At 42.9% G+C, this 17,278-nt stretch overlaps 1 protein-coding gene across 2 annotated transcripts in view; it reads right to left on the bottom strand.

The window, feature by feature from the left end:
• DDX42 (DEAD-box helicase 42) overlaps positions 1–17,278 on the bottom strand; it is a 75,376-nt gene that overhangs the window by 14,742 nt on the left and 43,356 nt on the right. For both annotated transcript variants that reach the window (XM_033918155.1, XM_033918156.1), the window contains 4 exons: positions 16,152–16,271; positions 13,906–14,082; positions 12,805–12,933; positions 1,314–1,413 (listed from right to left, as the gene is read on the bottom strand). In XM_033918155.1, the coding sequence (XP_033774046.1) occupies positions 1,314–1,413; positions 12,805–12,933; positions 13,906–14,082; positions 16,152–16,271 (526 nt within the window). The remainder of the gene's footprint in view (positions 1–1,313; positions 1,414–12,804; positions 12,934–13,905; positions 14,083–16,151; positions 16,272–17,278) is intronic.

Genomic DNA, 17,278 nt, shown 5'->3' with positions numbered 1-17,278 from the left:
CAGCACCTGTAAGGGAATCCCCAGCAGCATCGGTGGTAAGGGAAACCTTATTTCCCTGACCATCGGCAGCTGAGGGAATCCCTGTGTGGGCAGCAAGGGAAGCCCGGGCTTCCCCATTGTCTGCTGCCGGCGTGCGAGGCACTCGCAAAGGGGGATCCCTGGACACCGGTACACCATAAGCACAGGCTGGCCACATCGATCTCGTGTCTGGAGCACAATGACCACTTTTACCCTTTTAAAGTACTCATTGCGCAATACGTGGCCTAGCCGACAGAAACGTGCCGGTTAACCCTTTCAGGACCATAAGGATCGTAGGCCAATTTTTGTGGTTTTGACGACATTTTTATGGTAAAAAGGGCTTGCAGATGCCAAAAAATTGATTTTTTGTGTGAAATATCATTATTTTTATTTAAAAAATCAAACTTCTGGCTTATGGACAGTGTGGCAAGTGAATCTTCTCGTCAATCTGGCAACGACGCTAATGAATGAATGTCGGAACCAGTTTGTTTACATAAAGGCAGTATCATATGGAATCCGTACATATCAAATTTAGAACTGTAGACTATCCCAATCAAAATTTATAGGATTTTAAAGTTATGGGACAAATATGTCCCTTGGTCCTGAAAGGGTTAACAATAAAAATTCAATAAGAGTCAATTGAGGCACTGCCTCAGGATTTTTTTTTTCCCCAGAACAGACTCCACTAGCTCTCTAAGCCATATGCCTTGCAAGGCTTACAGCTGAGGCACCTCTATATAAATTTTTGGGAGGTGGAGGAAATGAGGGGGAGGGACTCGACCCATCGAGTGTGACACCCCCAAGGTCGGACAGACCCTAAAAGGGTGCCCGCAAGCTCATTCCGGCACCGGAAAGGGACAAGAAGGCCACTACACAACTTCCAACAGCCCTACACTAACCCAGGGAAGACTGCAACAGACTGTTTGTATTGGGGGACTACAAAGCCACTTGTACTAGAGCCAAAAGTTTGTGTCAGTCTCCACCTGCTGGTCATGGTGAGCTATTACCCATCAGTGAACTGTGCCGATCTGGAAAGGCACTAAAGAACAGGACTTTTCCAGTCCAGTTACCTGGCAGCAGGGCACTATGGTGACTCAGATAGCCTGGATATACAGTTGCTTGCCTACTACTGGTCCAGATAGGGAAGGGTACAAAAAAATCAAAGTAAGTTGATAAGAAAACAAAGCACAAGAAAAGAAAAGAAGAAATAGAACCTGTAAGCTATACAACAGACAAACGTGAGATTTATAGATCACTTTGCCCTGGACAAGAGGTGGCCTTCTTCCTCTACATACCAAAGCCCATGTCAAACATTCGATCTGCTTCATCAAACACCAGGTATGTAACTCGCTGCAGATTGGTGGCTTTTTTCTTCACATGGTCGATCAATCGACCCTGTCAGGGATAGCAAGCAAACAAAACCCTTACCTGTGTGAACAACTTTTCCAGCACACAGTTATACCTGACACGCAACCCATACACAGGGCATAGGCTTTTAATGCTATTAGCAACGTCCAGTCCCGATTAACTGATAATACTGAATTACCCATGCTTCCAACATGTTATCCAGTTACCTTTAAGTGGGTATCAGACTGCTGAATATTAGACCCTTTATAAAAGAAAGTTAAGATGTAAATGAAGAGCAGAGGGCATATGAATAGAGAGGTCAGTTACAACATCGAAAGTTTAATGAAATTTAGCTATCATTAAAATGGATGGAAAATAAGGTTCTTACCTTCATTAATCTTTCTGTTAGACACCAACAGATTCTGTACCTACGAACTGGGTCTTGCAGAAAACCCAAGAAAATAGGAGATGCCAACTTCCCAAAACTTGGAAAGCGGAGAACAAATAGCAAAGGAGACTGGTGTTCAATGCCTTTTATTAAATTTCAAGACTCGACATGATCGTGTTTGGGCCCAAAAAGGCCTGCCTCAGAAGACCAAACAAATAATTATATGAGAAATAATAAATATGTATAAAACAATAAAACAACATAATTAAATTTATAAAATACCATGTATATCAAATATTACAAAACAATAACTGATGAATAAAATGATAAATAATATGAGGTGTAAACTTTAAAAACATGACAAACATTATACATTTCTATATCCTGCATAAACTATAAAATAAAAACGGTCACAAATTGATTGATATGATCTTTAAAGATGCTAAAAATGATATACATACATATGCATCAAATGGAGGATGGAATCATCATTTCAAGACATAATACAAATAAATGATGTACATAAAAATAGCCTTACTGGGTCAGACCAATGGTCCATCAAGCCCAGTAGCCCGTTCTCAGGGTGGCCAATCCAGGTCACTAGTACCTGGCCAAAACCCAAGGAGTAGCAATATTCCATACTACCAACACAGGGCAAGCAGTGGCTTCCCCCATGTCTTTCTCAATAACAGTCTATGGACTTTTCCTCCAGGAACTTGTCCAAACCTTTCTTAAAAGCAGCTACACTATCCGCTCTTACCACATCCTCTGGCAATGCATTCCACAGCTTAACTATGAGTGAAAAAAAATTTCCTCCTATTTGTTTTAAAAGTATTTCCCTGTAACTTCATCAAGTGTCCCCTAGTCTTTGTAATTTTTGATGAAGTGAAAAATCAATCCACTTGTACCCGTTCTACTCCACTCAAGATTTTGTAGACTTCAATCATATCTCCCTTCAGCTGTGTCTTTTCCAAGCTGAAAAGCCCTAACGGCTTTAGTCTGTCCTCATACGAGAGGAGTTCCATCCCCTTTACCATCTTGGTCGTTCTTCTTTGGACCACTGCAGTGGTGTTTTTAGGGCACCACTGCTGGGTCAGACTAGGGGTCCATCGTGCCCAGCAGTATGCTCCCGGTTAAACAGCACCGGTCCCAGTACAGATCCCTGTGGCACTCCACAGTTTATTCTCCTCCATTGGGAAAAATGACCATTTAACCATATCTTCTGTTTTCTATCCGATTACCAATTCCTAATCCACAACTGAACTTTGCTACCTCACTCTAATTTTCTCAGGAGCCTCTCGTGAGGAACTTTATCAAAAGCTTTCTGAAAATCTAGATACACTATATCAACCGGCTCATCTATATCCACATGTTTATTCACATCTTCAAAGAAGTCAAGCAAATTGATGAGGCAAGATCTCCCTCGGCTGAACCCATGTTGACTCCATCTCATTAAATCATGTTTGTCTACGTGTTCCACAATTATATTTTTTATAATCATTTCTACTTTAGAACCACTAAAAACACATATATTAAAACTCACATTGTACTTTATTTGAATAATAAGGATTATAAAAGGACATATAAAACAAATGAATGAGTGTGCATTGTAAATGAACACAAGGACCATAAGAACATAAGAGTTGCCTCTGCCGGGTCAGACCGGAGGTCCATCGCGCCCAGCAGCCCGAACCCGCGGCGGCCCATCAGGTCCATGACATGTTAAGTGACCCTGTCTTTCCTGTACCTATCTCTATGTTTATCTGTACCCCTCAATCCCCTTATCCTGTAGGTATTTATCCAAATCTTCTTTGAACCCCTGTAGCGTGCCCTGCCCTACCACAGCCTCCGGGAGCGCGTTCCATGTGTCCACCACCCTCTGAGTAAAGAAGAACTTCCTAGCATTTGTTCTAAACCTGTCCCCTTTCAATTTCTCCGAGTGCCCCCTTGTATTTGTGGCTCCCCTCAGTCTGAAGAATCTGTCTCTGTCTACCTTCTCTATGCCTTTCAGGATTTTAAAGGTTTCTATCATGTCTCCTCTAAGTCTCCGCTTTTCCAGGGAGAAAAGCCCCAGCTTATCTAACCTATCAGTGTATGAAAGGTTTTCCATACCTCTTACCAATTTAGTTGCTCTTCTCTGGACTCCCTCAAGTACTGCCATGTCCTTCTTGAGGTACGGCGACCAGTACTGAACACAGTACTCCAGATGTGGGCGCACCATTGCACGATACAGTGGCATGATGACTTCCTTCGTCCTGGTCGTGATACCCTTTTTGATGATACCCAACATTCTGTTCGCTTTCTTTGAGGCCGCCGCACATTGTGCCGATGCCTTCAGTGTTGTATCCACCAACACACCCAGGTCTCTTTCAAGATTACTTACCCCCAGCAATGATCCCCCCATTTTGTAGCTGAACATCGGGTTCTTTTTCCCTACATGCATGACCTTGCATTTCTCTACGTTAAAGCTCATTTGCCACTTTTTTGCCCATTTTTCCAGTTTCGTTAGGTCCTTTTGGAGGTTCTCACAGTCTTCCGTGGTTCTAACCCTGCTGCAGAGTTTGGTGTCATCTGCAAATTTTATAACCTCACAATTTGTCCCCGTCTCCAGGTCGTTTATATTGAACAGGAGCGGTCCCAGCACCGACCCCTGCAGAACTCCGCTCGTGACCCTCCGCCAGTCGGAGTATTGGCCCTTTACTTCAACCCTCTGTTTCCTGCCCTCCAACCAGTGTTTAATCCATCGGTAGACATCCCCTTCCACCCCGTGGTTCCACAACTTTTTAAGCAGCCGTTCATGGGGTACCTTGTCAAAGGCTTTTTGGAAGTCAAGGTAAATGATGTTAATGGATTCCCCTTTGTCCATCTGGCTGTTTATCCCTTCGAAGAAGTGCAGTAAGTTCGTAAGGCACGACCTTCCCTTGCTGAAGCCGTGCTGGCTTGCCCTCAGCTGTCCATTGCTTTCCATGTGCTCGCAGATGCTATCCTTGACCAGTGATTCCATCATCTTTCCCGGAACCGAGGTCAAGCTCACTGGCCTGTAGTTTCCCGGGTCTCCCCTCGTTCCCTTCTTGAAGATAGATGTGACATTCGCTATTTTCCAGTCCTCCGGGATCTCCCCAGTTTTTAAGGATAGGTTATAGATTTGCTGGAGTGTAACCGCTATTTCATTTCTCAGTTCTTTTAGTACCCTTGGGTGGATTCTGTCTGGGCCTGGTGATTTGTCACTCTTTAACTTGTCTATCTGTCGGAGGATATCCTCTTGGCTTACCTCTATTTGCTCTAGCTTTTCGTCCTGACCCCCACTTATGATTTCCTCGGGTTCTGGAACATTGGATGTATCCTCGCTTGTGAAGACCGACGAGAAGAACTTGTTTAACCTGTCGGCTACCTCTTTTCCCTCTCTCACCACTCCCTTCTTATTTCCATCATCCAAAGGTCCCACTTCCTCCCTTGCCGGTTGCTTCCCCTTCACGTACTTGAAGAATGGTTTGAAGTTTCCCTCTTCCCTAGCCAGTCTCTCCTCGTATTCTTTTTTTGCTTCCTTAACCACCCGGTGACATTCCTTTTGTTGTTTTTTGTGTTCCTTCTGGTTTTCCTCAGTTTGGTCCCTTTTCCAATTTTTGAACGATATTTTCTTGTCCCTTATCACCTTTTTCACTGCGTTTGTTATCCACACCGGGTTTTTTGCTCGATTCTTTTTGCACCCTTTCCTAAACCTGGGGACGTATAGGTTTTGTGCTTTGTGCACCATGTCCTTGAGTAGGGACCAGGCTTTCTCTATGATCTCCATCTTCCCTGAGCTGCTTCTGAGTTTCTTTCCAACCATCTTTCTCATAGCGTCATAGTTCCCTTTTCTGAAGTTTAGCGCTATCGATGTGGTTCTCTTCACCTTTGATGTTCCTGCTTCTAGTTTGTACTGGATCATATTGTGATCGCTGTTTCCCAGTGGCGCTATTACTACTACCTCCTTTGCGGGTCCCCCTAGCCCGTTGAGGATTAGGTCGAGAGTGGCATCTCCTCGCGTTGGGTCATTGACCAACTGTTCCATGAAACAGTCCCTCACAGCCTCCAGGAATTTTGTTTCCCTCACGCAGTTGGAGTGTCCAATACTCCAGTCTATCCCAGGGTAGTTGAAATCCCCCATCACTACCACACTTCATCCTTTGCATTCCTGCCTAATTCAGCCTCCAGATCTTGGTCGTTGGCTTCCGGCTGTCCCGGTGGGCGATAGTACAGTCCCAGTTTAATGTCAGCCCCATTTCTTCCTGGTAACTTAACCCAAAGTGATTCCAAAATGTCCGCCCTTACTGCTGTTTCCATCCTGGTCGAGTGAATGGAGTCTTTTATATATAACGCTATTCCTCCACCCTTCTTGTACGTCCTGTCCCTCCTATAGAGTTTGTACCCCGGTAGGACCACATCCCATTTGTTTTCCTCGGACCACCATGTCTCTGTGACTCCAATTATGTCTAGGTCCTCCTTGTTGGCTATGACTTCCAGTTCTCCCATTTTGGCTCTCAGGCTCCTTGCGTTTGTGTATAAGCAATTATAGTCCCGGTTGTTCGTTTTCCTTGCTGGTTTCTCTTGTGGTTTGTTGCTCCCGCCGACCCCCTCTAGGGCTGCCAGCTCTCGAGTTTTGTTTTGTTCTTCTTTCTTCTGTGTTGTGTCCCCTTTATCCTCAGCCAGCTTCCCCACTTTTACATGCCCCTTTAGCTCCTGCTGTTTGCTCTTCTTTATGCTCTCCAGTTTGCAATAGAAGCCTTTGATGCTGGCCTATCTCTTCTGGACTGGCTAGTCAGGACAAAGAAATGGTCAGAAAGGTGAAAATCATTAGTACTCTCTAAGTAGTGGAGCAATACTCTGCATACTTCCAGTTTCTTAAAAATTTGATCCTTCTGCTCCAATCCAGTGGAGGAAAAAGTCATACTTCCTGGGTGACATGAAAATCTGAAATCACCGTCAGAAGAAATGAGGGAACTGTGTGGAGAGAAACCCTGCCTTCGTGAACTGTAGAAAGGGCTCTCTGCAAGAGAGAGCCTGCAGTTCAGAAATATGCCTTGCTGAAACAATCGCCACGAGAAAAACTTCACCATTCTCTGTTTTAAAAGTGTTTCCATTAATTTGCTTACCACTGAAATCAGACTTACTGGCCTGTAATTCCCTACTTCCTTTTGTGGAGAGGGACCACATCCGCCCTTCTCCAGTCCTTCGGTACCACTCCCGACTCTAGAGAAGAATTGAAAAGATCAGTCAGCGGAGCTATCAGAGCTTCTCTAAGTTCCTTTACCACCCTAGGATGAACACCATCTGGCCCCATCGCTTTATCTATCTTTAATTTAGCTAGCTTCTCTCAAACACAACCCTCTGAAAATCAGGGTCTATCACTACTCCATCCTTATTTGCACTTGTCTTCTGTGGTCCCATTCCCGGCGCTTCAGGAGTGAACACAGAACACACATATTTGTTAAGCAATTCAGACTTTTCTTTATCAGCTTCTACATACAGTATACTGTATCTCTTCTTCACTTTTGAGTCTCACAATGCCACTTTTGCACTTCTTCCTATCACTGACATATCTAAAAAATGTATTGTCTCCCCGTTTAACCATGTCGGGTATTTTTTCTTCCATTTGCATCTTTGCTTTCCTGACTACACGAGAGCCTCTCTTAACTTTTCCAGATATTTTTGCCTCTCTTCCTCTTTCTGTGATCTTTTGTAGTTTATAAAAGCTAACCTCTTATTCCTTACCTTCTCAGCTACTACTTTTGAGAACCAAAGCGGCCTTTTCCTCTTACTTTTACTTACTTGCCTCACAAAAAGGTTTGTTGCTCTTACAATTACAACTTTAAGTTTTGCCCACCGCATTTCCACTCCTCCCAGACATTCTCATCCAGACAATAATCCATGACAAAAACCCCCATCCGAACAAAGATAGTTTTTTAAAAAGTCTAGAACCTCTGCTTTTGAATGAGCCCTCTCTATACCCATCTTAATATTAAAACCATACCATGCAGAGATCACTAGATGCCAGATGATCACCCACTGTAACATCAGAAACACTTTCCCCTTTTGTAAGCACTAAGTTCAGTATGAAACCCATCCGCACGTGGGTTCCATTAGCAACTGCTGGAACAGTTCTCCTTGTACAGAATCCAGGATCTCCCTACTTCTAGAAGACCCTGCAATAGGGAAACCCCAATCAATATCAGACATGTTAAAATCACCTATTAGTAAAACTTCTCCTTTTTTAGATATATTCTGAATGTTAAATCTCGGTCCACTTCTTCCGTCATTGAAAGAGGCCTTTTACATCACATCAATGTAAATATATTTACCATTCCTTCTCTCCAAATTGATTCACAGTGCCTCTTCCTTACCCCGCAGATCGCGGAAAGACTAAACATGTTCTTTTCGTCTGTATTTACGAACGAAGACACAACCAACATATCAGAACCTGAGCAATTCTTCAATGGAAATCAAGCAGAAAAATTAACATTCATGGAAGTGAGCCTTGAAGATGTGCGCAGGCAGATAGATAAACTAAAAATTGACAAATCTCCAGGTCCGGATGGAATCCATCCAAGGGTTCTGAGGAACTAAAGGAGGAGATAGCAGAATTACTGCAGCAAATATGCAACCTATCCCTGAAAACAGGCGTGATCCCGGAGGATTGGAAGACGGCCAACATCAGGCCCATCTTTAAAAAGGGATCAAGAGGTGACCCGGGAAACTACAGACCAGTGAGTCTGACCTCGGTTCCGGGAAAAATGGCGGAAGCACTGATAAAAGAAAACATCGATGATCACTTGGAAAGAAACGAACTTCTGATAACCAGCCAACATGGTTTCTGCAGGGGGAGATCGTGCCTAACCAACTTACTACACTTCTTCGAAGGAATTAACTAGGGGAATGGGCGACAAAATGGCAAATGAAGTTCAACGTTGAGAAATGTAAAGTATTGCATGTGGGAAGCAGAAACCCGAGGTACAACTATACGATGGGAGGGATGTTATTGAATGAGAGTATCCAAGAGAAGGACTTGGGGGTAATGGTGGACAGGTCAATGAAGCTGACGGCACAGTGCGCAGCGGCTGCTAAGAGAGCAAATAGAATGCTAGGTATAATCAAGAAGGGTATTACAACCAGGACGAAAGAAGTTATCTTGCTGCTGTATAGGGCGATGGTGCGCCCACACCTGGAATACTGCGTCCAGTTTTGGTCGCCATACCTTAAGAAGGATATGGCGTTACTCGAGAGAGTTCAGAGAAGAGCGACACGGCTGATAAAAGGGATGGAAAACCTTTCATACGCTGAGAGATTGGAGAAACTGGGTCTCTTTTCCCTGGAGAAGAGGAGACTTAGAGGGGATATGACAGAGACTTATAAGATCATGAGGGGCATAGAGAGAGAGAGAGGGACAGATTCTTCAAACTTTCAAAAAATAAAAGAACAAGAGGGCATTGTGAAAAGTTGAAAGGGGACAGATTCAATACAAATGCCAGGAAGTTCTTCTTTACCCAACGTGTGGTGGACACTTGGAATGCACTTCCAGAGGACGTTATAGGGCAGAATAGAGTACTGGGATTTAAGAGAGGATTGGACATTTTCCTGCTGGAAAAGGGAATAGAAGGGTATAAATAGAGGATTACTGCTCAGGTCCTGGACCTGTTGGGCCGCCGCGTGAGCGGACTGCTGGGCAAGATGGACCTCAGGTCTGACCCAGCAGAGGCATTGCTTATGTTCTTATGTTACCTCCTTTTCTTCCTACCCTGCCTTTCCTGAACAGATTGTAGCCCAGTATAACTACATCCCAGTCATGGTTCTCCATAAACCATGTCTCCATTATCACCACTATATCCAGCTCATCATCTTCTATCACAGCTTCTAGATCCAGAATCTGTTCCCCATACTTCAAGTATTAGTATATACTGCTTTCCAGATATTGCCCCCTTTCCCATCTGTGTAGAGGTATTCAGTGATTTACTTACCTGGGGGCTTTGATCACACTGCCCCATCACTTCTAGTTTAAAGCCCTCTTCATTAGATTAGCCAGGGTGCATACAGACTGCACTTAAACCTCTGACATGATCAGAAGGTGAGCATGCTCTTAGGGGGACGGACCCTGAGCTCTGAAGGCAGCACTCAACAGGTGGCTCCACAGGTCCACCCGAAACTTTCCCTGTGAAGTTGCAGTCCAGCTCCGCAGATACTGCTTCCTTTCCCCTCCAAAGGGGTCTCAAGGCACTAAAAGCAACTTAAGTGCAAACATAAGAAAAAGAAGCAGAGCAAATTAAAAGTACTTCTGCACAGTTCGCTTAAAGAAATGAAAAACTGCAGGGGGCTCCGTACTCCTCAGCTAAGTGAGAGGAGCAGAAGAGTGTGTGGTTTTCTGCAAGACCTGGTTCATGGGTTGAGATGAAATGTACAGAACCTGGAGGGGACGTAACAGAACAATAGTTTCAGAGTCTAATATAGCTATTTTGTTCAATTATAAATGGCCAGAGACTGCAGAATAGAGAGTTGCATGGTTTCAGGGTTGTTGGAAATTCTGCGGGGATGGAAGTAGTTCCTGCGGGGCTCCCATTGGAGTGTACCATAATTCTCCAGCCATGCTTGCTTTACAACAGGCAGCTGACTCAGAAGCCTTCCCTCTGACGCATTTGCATGAGGGAAGGCCTAGCCGCTGGCAGCATGTAGGAACCACTGCCCCCAGCCCGTTGAAGTAATGTGGCTGCAAGAAGAAATACGCAGGTGGGGGAGGAAAAGAGAAGCTGCAGAATGGTTAGACATGGTGTGTGAAGCAGGAGGGAAAGAGATGGGGAAAATAAGAAAGAGTGAGAATTGTTGGACATGGTGGTGGAGAGGAGGGAGGGAGGAATTAGCCTCTCTGTGAAGATAGGATATCAGCTGTCACTTCAAATGTGGTGCGGTCAGCCACTGTACAATTACTGTGCCTTTTAGCTTCATTTTTTATTAGCCGAGGTCCATGTGTGCAAAGGCTATTTTGCTTAGAGGTGGTGGAGACGAGGGAGGGGAGGAGAGAGAGGAGGGAGGAATTTAGATATTGTGGTGAAGAGAAAGTGAGAGAGATTCTGTTTGGGGATGTGAGAGGGAGAAATGTTGGATATGATGGTGGAGGGAAGGAGAGATGTGTCATAATGCTGGAAAGGGGTGACAGGAGACATGTTGGGCATGGGGCTGGTAGGAAGGGACTAAAGATGCTGCATGGGGGTGGGGATAAGAGAGGGAGACATACTGGATATGGAAGGAGAGGGAATGGGAGAGATGCACCCTGGATTCAGTCTCTCTCTCTTCCCACTCAGCAAGGGAGGGAGAGAGAGATATGGGACAATGAGAGAGGGAGAATGTTGGCTATGGGGGTGGAAGAGAGAGAGGAAGAAATGCTGTGCAGAAGAGGCAAAGGGGGAAAAAAAGGTGTTGGATCTAGGAGCAAAAGGGAGTGAGAATGCTGTATAATGGGAGAAATGCAGGAAGGAAAAAAGAAAGAAAGAACAGAAGAATGTTGGTGGGCTAAGGTGGTGGACTGGAAGGGACAGGAAGATTTCAGGCTTCGAGGGTGGGGAGGGGAGAAAGAGGGAGCAGATGCTGGACAGGAAGGCTGAAGGGAGGAAAAAGCTGGGAATAGTGGCACCATTTGAGAGAGGTGGGAAGGAGGAGGGGGTTGGCAGGGAAATAAATGAGCAGAGGACAATGATTACAGTGGGTAAAAATATGGTAATAGGGAGTAGACTGAAGATGGAAAGGAAAGGAAGATTAGGTGAAAGATGAAGGAAAATTAATAGGGAGACAGAGGGTGAAATTTGAGTAGAAAAGAAAAGAGAGGAAAGAGTTAAATGGAAACGTTAATATGCCGGAGGCAGTTGTAGTGAGGGAATGGAACAGAACAAGACACTTGAAGAAGAATTGGCAGAAGACAGGAAAGCAAGAGAGAGAAATTGGCACAAACTTTTTTTTTTTTTTAATTATTTTAAGAAATTATATATATTTTTTTCAATTTCTTTATTCATTTTTAAACTTACATCAAGTGTACAGTAAATATCAACCAAATATAATACAACATCACTTGAAAAATTTTCAATATCATACACCAAGAAGATTTAACCCCCACCCCCCCTCCCAAATTCATATACAACTAATATATACCACATGAAAATAATTGGCACCAACTTGATAGAAAAATAAATGTTCAGACAACAAAGGTAAAAAAAAAAATGTAAAAAAAGTATTTGATTTTGAATTTATTGACTGAAATGTGTTAACTGTGTTCAACAGAAAAGGAAATTCATTTCTGGTTTTATTTCTCCAGTGCTGAAGTACCTGCTGAGTTTAACTTCTTGGGATTCATTTTTTTTCTAAAAATTTCTGTTTCTAATTTGTAATCTGTATTTGGTGAGAGTCTGTCAGCATGATAGCAATGACAGGTGGAGAGCTTGGAGGAAAGGGCACCAGCATATCCAACACTGGCACTGACCCTTGCTGTAGCTGATGGGGAACCTACAAAGGTGGCCGGACTCCCTTCTACGAAGCATGGCAGTCGCTGACAGCATCTCTGAGCCACTGAGGTGCCAGCATCTGTAGCTCCAGGACTTTGCTGCCTGCCAAGCTTGCCACTTCAGAGGAAGTTTTCAGCTGACAAGAGCTTGAGGATCCCCATCACCTAGAGGCTCTAGCCAAGATCCATTTATAAAGTATGTATTCTTTTTAATTAATATTTCCAAATTGATTAAGTATCTTATTTGGAAATGTTAATTAGGAAAAACACATACCTTGTAAATGGGTCTCTGCCACAGTCTCTAATGCACTTCAGTGGCATAATTAAATGAAACAACTACTTCTGGGTACAGGATGGAAGAGATTACTTGCAGAAACAGAAGGGGATGGAATAGATCTTAGCAGGGATAGGTTTGATTTCTGCAGAGACATGAACTAGCATGAGTTCCAACAGTAAATTCAACAAATTCAAATTGCTCTTGTATCCTTTGTGTATTCAAGCATTGTTGTTCCTAGAACAACTAATATTTACTTACTGGTGTGCAGACAACTATCTCAGCTCCTTCCTGCAGCGCTTTGGCCTGTTCCCACATACTGCCTCCTCCGTACACTGCCACTGAACGTAGGTTATAAGCTTTACCAAAACGCTTGCACTCGGAGTGGATCTGAAAAGCAGAGTTAAAGTTCAAGCACAAGAACACCTTTGTCCAGGTAACTTTCTTTGAAGAGAGCGAGCAAATAAGCTTTTGCAAATGGAACAGCAGGAATGGGCTAGCCCACTAATAATAATAATAACAACTTTATTTTTGTATACCGCAATACCACAAACAGTTCAGAGCGGTTCACAATGCAAGAGACTGTACACTGTTTATGTTTATTAAAATCTTTATATATCGCATATTAGCCAAAACAAGGATCCAAGCGGTTTACTATACTGTAAATATTTCAAAACAATTTAGAAAAGAATTCCATTCAACAACCAAAAACGGAAATAAAATATTTTTTTTTCCTAATTAATACAAATTGAAACTATTCTTAAAATAAATAAAAATCCATAACAACATAAATACAGATTGCAATCCCAAACTCATTTCTCCAATTTGAAAAAGCCAATTGAAAAAAGTGTGCTTTTAGATGTCTTTTAAAGTTTATATACGATTCCTCTTTTCGCAAATCTAAAGGCAAATTATTCCATAGCCATGGAACTAGATAAAAGAACGCACAATCTCTAGTTGAGGCAAGATGGGCCTTCGAGATATGGGGAACCTTATTATCATTCAAAGATTGTACTAAACGCCTTTGGTGCATAAAATACAGATGTGTCGGCGGACCTTAACTTCTACAATCAAAGGAGTGTTGTTTCTCCAGCCAGGGAACATTATGGGACCCACAACATAAAAACAAATCATTCTTAAATCTGAACAAACTGAGGAAAATGTTATCAGACTAAAATTATAAGTCCTGGGGCTTAGTGCTTGCTGAAACATGAAGTCCAGAATGGATAACGACTATTACTTGCTTTGCCTCAAGAAGCTTTCAAAACCCACCTAGAGTGTATTGTGTATTTCCAAGAGTTATTGTACACATGTAACCAACCAAATAAATAAATAAATGTATGGACAGAATGGTCCCCTTACCTGCTGGCACAGCTCTCTGGTGGGGCACACAATTACTCCAATGGGACCATCCCCTGGCTCTAGTTCCTTCTGATCCATGATATGGACCAGCATAGGCCAGATGAAGGCTGCCGTTTTTCCACTGCCTGTCTTTGCTATTCCAATCATGTCTCTGCCACTCAATGCAACTGCAACTCCCTTCCAGTAAAAAAACAAAATACTTAGTAACAAATTGCAGAATTCGCAATTGAATTAAAGACTGGCCTTTCACCAGATTCAATACTGAAGCAACCTCTCCGGTTCTAATCCAACACCCGTTGTCCAAAAATCCTAACAAAATCTCATTGATAAAAATACTGATCTTGATTTAAACTCACACATATGTTAAAATCAAATGCTAGATAACTAACTGGAAGTGGAGGCTGACTGAAATTTGATTTTGGTTTCATTATGGTGTTGAAACTAGCCCCAAATCCTTTTTCTGTCTGATTTTGACCATGTGCTTTGCTGGAAGCTGAAAATTTGTCCCATTTTATCTCCTTGACTAGGAGTTGCCTTCCCCCTGCCTACCTGCAGGGGTCCACCTTGGCATTCTAGGCGTGAATCCCCATCATTCTTGCCCATGCTGGCTCTGCTCTCAAAATGGCTTGTGGCAATCTCATGAGACTGCCACAACAGGTCATAGCAGTCATTCTGATAGTAGAGCTGACATGGGCAAGAACAACTGGGCATCACTCCTGCCCTGACTATACCATTAGACCACAAGGGGAACTACTCTTTGCATGTGAATTTAGGATGATAAGTTCCTTAGGAATTAGCCGCTCTGTGAAGATAGGATATCAGCTGGGTCAGCCACTTAACAAGCACTGTGTCTTTCAGTTTCATTTTTCATTAGCTGAGGTCCACGCTTAGAGATAAAATATGGTCTTTCATGATTTAAATTATTATATATATTCTGGCTTGGATACTATTTGGGCAATTCTTAAGAATTTCCAGGCTCTGTTGGACATGATGAAGATCCAGAGTTTTAATCAAACCTGATGCACGCTGAGAGAACAACCTGCAGTGATTGTTTTCAAGTAAAATTCTTGGTCAACTTATAGTATAAAATGTATTTTCTAGATTGTAATTTTTCAGAGCATATAGTCCTCACATTCATGAACCTGAATTGGGCTTCTCCTTTAAATACAAAACGGGAAACATCTCAGTGCTACTTTCTCTTGTTATTTGTGCTCAGTTTGGATAAGCATAAAAAGCTTCTTTCTTTAAACACAATCTCACCAAAATCCTGTCTCGGAGGATACTTAACTACACCTGCAATGACTTGGGATCCTAAATGTGCCAGACTTGTTGGGAAGGTTGGGAAGGTTTTTTTTTCAAAATCTTTATTCCTGGGACTGCAAGCTCTGACAATCCATTGTGGGCCTCATTGGTTTATATTCACACAACAGTTTTGGACGAAATGAGGTGATAAGTTTCAGCTGAAAGTAATTGGATCATTTCGGTAGAATTTTGGTCAAAACTGGGGAAAAAAGCTGTTTTGGTTGGCTTTTAACTGGAAGTGCATTTAACCTTGGGGCTGCAAATGGCCCTCTGGAGAGAGCTCACCTATGGTACCTCTTAGCTGGCTAAAAGTCCAGAGGAAATCATACCATCTGTATAACAGAGAGCTATCACTAAAAGGTGGTGGCTCCTGAACCTTCACTTCCTTACCCCCCCAAAAAAAAAAATAAATAAAAACTCCAAATGGATGTGGGAGAAAAGAGCAGATTTGAGAAGGAATGAATCTCCCACTGGAACCACAGGCATAATAACCAGGTCAAATAAGAGTCTGAAGAAATTTGCCAGGCCCAAAAGAAAAATATGCCACAAAAGTGGTGTCATTTTTTAATCCACAGTCTCTTACAATAGAAACAGATTTCTACAGAATCTTTTGATACAAAGCAGTCTATTCCAGGAGATTCAACACGACTGCTAGTCGTTTCTTTCATGTCTAGCAGTTTCCTCATGCTTCTCTGGGCTTCCAGGTGCTACAACTCTCTTTCCCTTCCATTAACTTCTCTGTCCAAAGTTGCCAACTGACTCACTCACTGCAGTAGCAATCCTGAACCGAGGGATCACAGATTGTAGCTCCCTTTACAGAGTTAGTATGGGAGTACCCTGTTGCCTTGGGAACGATCAATGCTGTCTCCATAGCCCTCTTACCCTGAGCTGAATAATACATGGCATTTTCCCATCAATCAATGGGCTGGCTCATGACTGCTTACCTGGCACTGGATGGGTGTGGGTTGAGTATATTCAGACTTCCTAATTTGATGCATAAGCTGTTCATCAAATCCAAAATGGGCAAAACTACTGCAGGGCTTGGGAGGAGCTGCGCCAGAGACCTGGGGATGAAGAGATTCCACTCTTATTTCATCTAACAATGCTGTCAAGTTCAGGGAAGAAGAGCTGACAGGACAGGTATCTACTCTGATGCCCAATTACCACAGATAGTTTACATTAATTGACCAACCATGAGGCCCAGAAGATACTGTGCATTTATTGTCCTCAGTCTCCTGCAGAAGTCAAAAGTCGATTCTACAGCAACAATTTTTCACATTCTGCAGTAGTTATGTGGCACATTTGTATAAACTGGAATGATTTTGTATATTGACATAAATTTGCATAGGGTGTAAGTAGGGATAGAACATAAGAAACAGGAGATAGAAAATAAGGGGGACCAACTTAAAGAAAGTTGCAAATGAGGTCAAACAGGTGCTTGAATATTGTCTTCGCTACATGGCCTGCTAGAGCTGTTTGCAGCAGGTATCACTCCTTGTGTGCGTAATGACTAGCAAGTTAGTTCTTTCCTCCATTAAAGGCTTGGTTGAAGAGCCAAGCTTTCATCTGCTTCCTGAAGTAGAGATAGACTTGTGCTAAGCAATGCTACTCTGGACAAGGTTTGCTGGCAGGTATTACATTTTCCCAACCTTGCATTGTCTCTAAACCTTTTATTTTGTTCTTTACGGAGTTTTCTCAGTGAAGAATCTCAAATATTGACATGTTGAAGGAGCTGAAAAGAAATCTCTGGGCTGGGATGATGGATCAGAGGAGGATTAACGATAAGGTGGTGAGAAGAGAAAGGAATGGAGTGGCCTAACAAGGGAGGATTTGGGAATAGAGGTGAAAGAAAGAAGAGCAAGATTGGGTAAAAGAGAGCAGATCCTATAGTCACACAATTTTACTCCCTAGGTCCTCTTTCACATAGAGGGGCATTTTCAATAGTGCATCTAAGTCCAACTTTGAACGTTTCCCACAAGATGTCCAAATGTCAGTGTGGGGAAACGTTTTTCAAACTGCTAGACGTCCAAATTTTATTTTTTTTAATGATCTAGTTGGGTGTCTGGGCCCT

The sequence above is a fragment of the Geotrypetes seraphini genome, chromosome 13 (assembly GCF_902459505.1).
Source record: "Geotrypetes seraphini chromosome 13, aGeoSer1.1, whole genome shotgun sequence".
Classification (NCBI taxonomy): Eukaryota; Metazoa; Chordata; class Amphibia; order Gymnophiona; family Dermophiidae; genus Geotrypetes; species Geotrypetes seraphini.
This window is presented reverse-complemented; position numbering and strand designations above follow the sequence as displayed.